Consider the following 6,010-nt stretch of genomic DNA (forward strand, 5'->3'; position numbering starts at 1 on the left):
GGAATGCCAGCCACCGCAAGCATACAGTAACAATGAATAAGGCTGTTTCAAAGTTTGGGCTTTTACTTGTCTCCATTCTCCACTCATCAAATTTATTCTTTTAAATATTTAATCATCATTAAGTAATTGTAAAATAAATATTCATTGTATAAATAATACATTAATTTTTTTCAAAGAGGCATTAAGAAAAAAAATATTATTTTGATCAAGGAATATCTCTTTTGAAAAATGGACCATTTTTAGGGTTTTTGAATTTATTAAAACTAAATTTTATGTTAGGTTTGTTATTGAACTTTTTTTTCTTTATGTTTTTATTAATCTCAAATAATTAATATTGATTTTTATGTTTATAAGAATGTGAACACTTAATTATTTTTTATTTATTATTTTAATTATTATTATTTATACAGGGTTGAATTGATTTTCACTATAAAAGTGTCTGATTTTGAATTATTTAATTATTTTAAAATATATATTATCAATTAATTATAGAACTAAAATATTTTAATAATTTAATATAAATATTTTCAAATAATTGTTTTTTTATTAAATAATTTTTTAATTGATAACCCAAAAATCAAATAATAAATCATGTTTTAAAACAAATGAATTAGTTAGAGTTAGTTTAATAAAAATGTTATTAAATTTGTTAATATATATTATTTTATCATGGTTAATATTTAAATGAAAAACCTAATAAAAAAAAGTAAAAATCATATATATATATTTATTTATTCAAATTCTATCCAATTCCAAATTTAAGGATTTATAACTAGTTAAATTAATTTTGCATTTATCATGCATTTTTAATCTCAATTGAAAATCAATACACAATAAATTATGGAATATATATAAAAATGGATGATGAACCAAATAAAAACAAGCAAAAAAAGATTTTTTATTTTTTAAAATTGAAACAAAAACAAATTAACTACTTCATTGAATTCAACTCATAATTATAAAATTGAGAATTTTCTTTCTACAGTTGATTAAAATATGAGTTCCACATATTCATAACTTTGCTATTGTTAGAAGGGAAAATCGCATTAAGATTATAAACTAGGGTCGGGGCAGTAAATTCTATAGCACATTTAATTAAAATAAAATATGATTTTAATTAATTTTTTTTAACATAAAAGGGTATAGTCTAGTTGTTCAACTTGAAAAATAAAAAATAAATTTGATTATGAGTTCAAATTTTTTAAAAAAAATATATTTTGAAATAATTTTTTAAATTAAAATTAAGATATCCAAATTTATTTTTTTTACATTTTTCTATTTGGGATGGCCAACCCAATTTTCTGTATGGACATAGAACTAGGGTTCAATTTTATTTATTGTTTGTTTGACTCAATTTTAGAAAAAAAAAATGTGTCACATATATAGTCATGAAATAAGCTGCATGCTGCAGGCCAACCACGCCACCACGAAACTGAAAAGCTTCCTTTTAATTTGTTTTTTATTATTTTAATACAAAAATTTCGTCAACAATATAAATAAATTAGCCAAATTAAATAAACTAGCATGTATCTCGTGCATTTGCACGAGTAATAATATAAAAAATCGTTAAAAAAAAATATTACAGTAAAAATTTTATGGACGGGTAAACCCACAATCCGACCCAAGTATCCATTTATTCTCACATATATCCAAATTAATCACAGTTCTAGACTTTCAAACATTTTAAAAATTAAGCAAATATTATATATATATATATATATATATATATATATATATTAGTTAAAAAGTTGAACTTATATTATTAAAAGTTGAACTTATATTGTTAATATAAGATTTGTTACAATATTATATAATATGTAAATAACTACGTGTAAAACACTTCTTTTCTCTTGTTAAAAACTGTATTGGATTAGGATAGGAATGATGAAAATGTGAGGAAAGACCCATTAATTAACATTTAATTAAAGGACAATCTTAACAAACCACTTTACTTCTTATTTCTATTTACTTTTTTAATAAAAACACTAATTAATTGTAAGTTCGCATATCTTTCACGAAATCATTTCTTTTATTCCATGTATTATACTTTCTTTGATATTGAAATATAATATATATAAAGATTATATTTTGACCATTTATTCAAAATGCATGCCTTAACCTTGCATGTAATTTAAGTTATTTCCTATTGACCAACAAAATATTATATTCTTTCTTTAAATAATAGTTGCCACAATCTAATTAATTTGTAATCTAGATTCAAATCAAGATAAATATTTTCTTAAGAATAATATTACAGATTATTATAGATTATCTTGCTTTTTTTGATTTAATCCAAACATTCTTATCACTTAAGTTATCTAGTAAATTATGTTTATTTATTTAATTAGAATAAATTAAATTATTTTTTGTTGATAAAAATAAAATAAAAAATATTTTGTAAGAATATGAAAATATAGTTTTAATATTTATAATAATAAAAAATAATCCATTTAAAACAATACATTGTTACCAAGTCTGAACAGAAAATTCGGCAATGTAAGTAACAGACGGAAGAATTTATTCGACCCTCTCTGTGGCTAAATGTATAACTTGCTTGGAAGGCGCCGGGAAGATGCTGGGAAATTTCTCAACTTCATTACCTATTAATAAGGTCATTGATCGACTATCGTTATCAACCCTAGACAGTAATTAGCTCCAAGAATAATATCTCACTTGTATTATCATCTAAGTTTGTCTTCATCTCTTTACTATCAACATTATCATGTTACCACCTGATCATGAAAAATGTCATCTCATTGAACCACCATACAAGCGACTGCGTAAAGCATTCAGAGTTACCTACTTCATCGTTTCCTTATCCAACACAGCCCGTCGAGCAGCAGCCGCTGCTCGAGTCCTTCCCGTTTCCGTCGATGCCGAATACCCACTCCATGTCGCACTCGATATCTCTATGGAGATCGATCGGAAAGCGCTGTCATTACTTGTGCCGGAGCGTAACATGGAGGCCCTGGCAATGTTCGGGGGAGGAGTTGAATCATTGGCTGTCGCCCTCCAGTCCGATACGAAGCTAGGAATCAGCAGCGGGGATGTGAAGAGACGGGTTGAAATGTTCGGTTCGAACACGTATGTAAAACCGCCGGTTCGGTCGTTTTTCAGCTTTGTGGTGGAGGCGTTCAAGGATATCACGATCATAATTCTCTTAGCGTGTGCGATTCTATCGCTGGGATTTGGTATCAAGCAGCATGGAATTAAAGAAGGGTGGTATGACGGTGGAAGTATTATAGTCGCGGTTGTTCTTGTAATCGCAGTCTCTGCTGTTAGTAACTATAGACAAGGAACTCAGTTTCATAAGCTGTCCGAGGAGAGTGAAGATATTAATGTTCAAGTATTGAGAGACGGAGGCCGTCGACAGCCGATCTCTGTTTTCGATATTGTCGTGGGCGATGTCATTTTCTTGAACATTGGAGACCGTGTGCCGGCGGATGGGTTGTTCTTGGACGGCCATTCGATGAGAGTTGACGAGTCGAGCATGAACGGCGAGAGCGATCACGTTGAAGTGGACGCAACCAACCCGTTTTTACTATCAGGAACGAAGGTGGCGGATGGTTATGGTCACATGATGGTAACTTCGGTGGGGATGAATACGTCTTGGGGAGAAATGATGAGTTCGATTAACCGAGATTCGAATGAGCTGACGCCATTACAGGAACGCTTAACAAAACTAACATCCTACATCGGGAAGATCGGTTTACTCGTGGCATTTGTAGTTCTTGCGGTTCTTATGATCAGGTACTTCACCGGACACACCAACGACGATCAGGGACGTCGGGAATTCACCAAGGGGGTGACAAAATCCGACGATATCATGAACGCGATGATTCGTATCGTCGCGGCTGCGGTTACTATAATCGTCGTCGCCATTCCGGAAGGTTTGCCTCTAGCTGTTACTCTTACTCTGGCTTATTCAATGAGAAGAATGATGGGCGATAACGCGATGGTTCGGAAGCTATCCGCTTGCGAAACAATGGGCTCCGCCACGACTATCTGTACTGATAAGACCGGCACGTTGACATTAAATCAAATGAAAGTGACGGAAGCTTGGATGGGGAAGGTATTATTAACAGATAACTTCCCACAAGAAGTTCTTCAATTACTACACGAAGGAATTGCTTTGAATACGACTGGAGAAGTTTATAACAAGAAGGAGATTTCTGGAAGCCCGACTGAATCAGCCATCCTGCACTGGGCAGTGTTTGATTTGGGTGCAGACATTGAAGAGCTAAAGAAACGCCATGAAATAGTCCATGTGGAAGCTTTCAACTCGAAGAAGAAACGGAGCGGAGTTTTGATTAGAAGAAACGAAAGGGTGGAAGCGCATTGGAAGGGGGCTGCAGAAATGATTCTCGACATGTGCACGAATTACTACGATCAAAATGGTGTAACTAAGTCGATGAAGAATGAAGACAGAATGCAAATCAATGGCATCATTGATGATATGGCTGCCAAGAGTTTAAGATGCATTGCTTTTGCTCATAAAGAAATTGGAAGAGTTACTGAAGAAGGAATTGAGGAAACCGGATTGACCTTATTAGCAATTGTGGGTATTAAAGATCCCTGCCGCCCGGGGGTTAAAGAAGCAGTCTTGTCCTGTAAACATGCAGGAGTAGACGTGAAGATGATTACCGGAGACAACAAATTCACAGCCACGGCGATTGCACTTGAATGTGGCATCCTGAGAGTAAACGAGGATCTAACAAACGCTGTTGTGGAAGGCTCAACGTTCAGAAACTACACCAACGAAGAAAGAATGGAGAAAATCGATATGATCAGAGTGATGGCAAGGTCATCACCAATGGACAAACTATTAATGGTGGAATGTTTGAAGAGGAAAGGTCAGGTGGTGGCTGTTACAGGAGACGGTACAAACGATGCACCAGCTCTTAAAGAAGCTGATATCGGACTCTCAATGGGGATTCAAGGAACTGAAGTAGCGAAAGAGAGTTCAGACATAGTAATCATGGACGATAACTTCACTTCTGTTGTTACAGTTCTGAAATGGGGGAGATGCGTTTACAACAACATCCAGAAGTTCATACAGTTCCAATTGACAGTAAATGTAGCAGCACTTGTTATCAATGTCGTCGCCGCATTATCCTCAGGTGAAGTCCCACTTACAGCAGTCCAGCTATTATGGGTTAACCTTATAATGGATACTCTTGGAGCCTTAGCGTTAGCCACTGAGCAACCAACAGACGATCTATTGACAAAGAAGCCGGTGGGGAGAACAGAGCCACTTATAACAAAGGTAATGTGGAGAAACCTAACAGCTCAAGCACTTTATCAAATCACGGTTCTTCTGGTTCTAGAATTCAAAGGGAGAGATATATTTGGGGTGAATGAGAAGGTGAAAGATACACTTGTTTTCAACAGCTTCGTGCTTTGTCAAGTGTTCAATGAATTCAACGCTAGGAACCTGGAGAAGAAGAACATATTCAATGGGATATTGAAGAACAGACTGTTTATTGGAATCATAGTGGTGACTTTGGTACTTCAAGCTCTAATGGTTGAGTTTCTAAAGAAGTTTGCATCTACAGAGAGATTGGATTGGGGACAATGGTGTGTTTGCATTCTGATCGGATCTCTTTCATGGCCTATTGCTTGGATTGTCAAATTCATTCCAGTTTCAAGGAAAGGTGTTCTTCTTAGCCTCCCAACAATCAGAACAATGGAAACCTGAATATCAAGCAGCAGCAGCAGCAGCAGTAAATACTTTTATAATCAAGCTTTACTTTACTTTAGTTATATTATATTATTTCTTCTGTAGCTATGAACTTCTTTAATCAATAAATGCTAAATTTTTTATTCTAAAATTCATTCTACAAGATTGATTCATCGTCTTACCTTCTTCAATGCTCGTGAAAAAGCAAGAGATCGCAATGCATGCCACGTTCTGCGATCAATAATATGTTAATCTATCGTTCTGAATCATCATCATCATTATCTGGAGAACGGACAAATTACAGGACAGATAAGAAATTGATAGATTCAA

The 6,010-nt window shown here is 33.8% G+C and overlaps 1 protein-coding gene across 1 annotated transcript; it reads left to right on the forward strand.

The window, feature by feature from the left end:
• The first annotated feature begins 2,649 nt into the window (after window positions 1-2,649).
• LOC124916610 (putative calcium-transporting ATPase 13, plasma membrane-type) lies at window positions 2,650-5,717 on the forward strand. Its single transcript, XM_047457349.1, has one exon. It carries the CDS (start codon window positions 2,723-2,725, stop codon window positions 5,696-5,698), a length of 2,976 nt encoding a protein of 991 aa, XP_047313305.1. The 5' UTR covers window positions 2,650-2,722; the 3' UTR covers window positions 5,699-5,717.
• Window positions 5,718-6,010: the final 293 nt, after the last annotated feature.

This window comes from Impatiens glandulifera, chromosome 9 (assembly GCF_907164915.1).
Source record: "Impatiens glandulifera chromosome 9, dImpGla2.1, whole genome shotgun sequence".
In the NCBI taxonomy this organism is placed as follows: domain Eukaryota; kingdom Viridiplantae; phylum Streptophyta; class Magnoliopsida; order Ericales; family Balsaminaceae; genus Impatiens; species Impatiens glandulifera.

Excerpts from the sequence above, each read along its gene's own strand:
- LOC124916610 (XM_047457349.1), top strand. The coding sequence starts at position 2,723 with ATGTTACCACCTGATCATGAAAAATGTCATCTCATTGAACCACCATAC.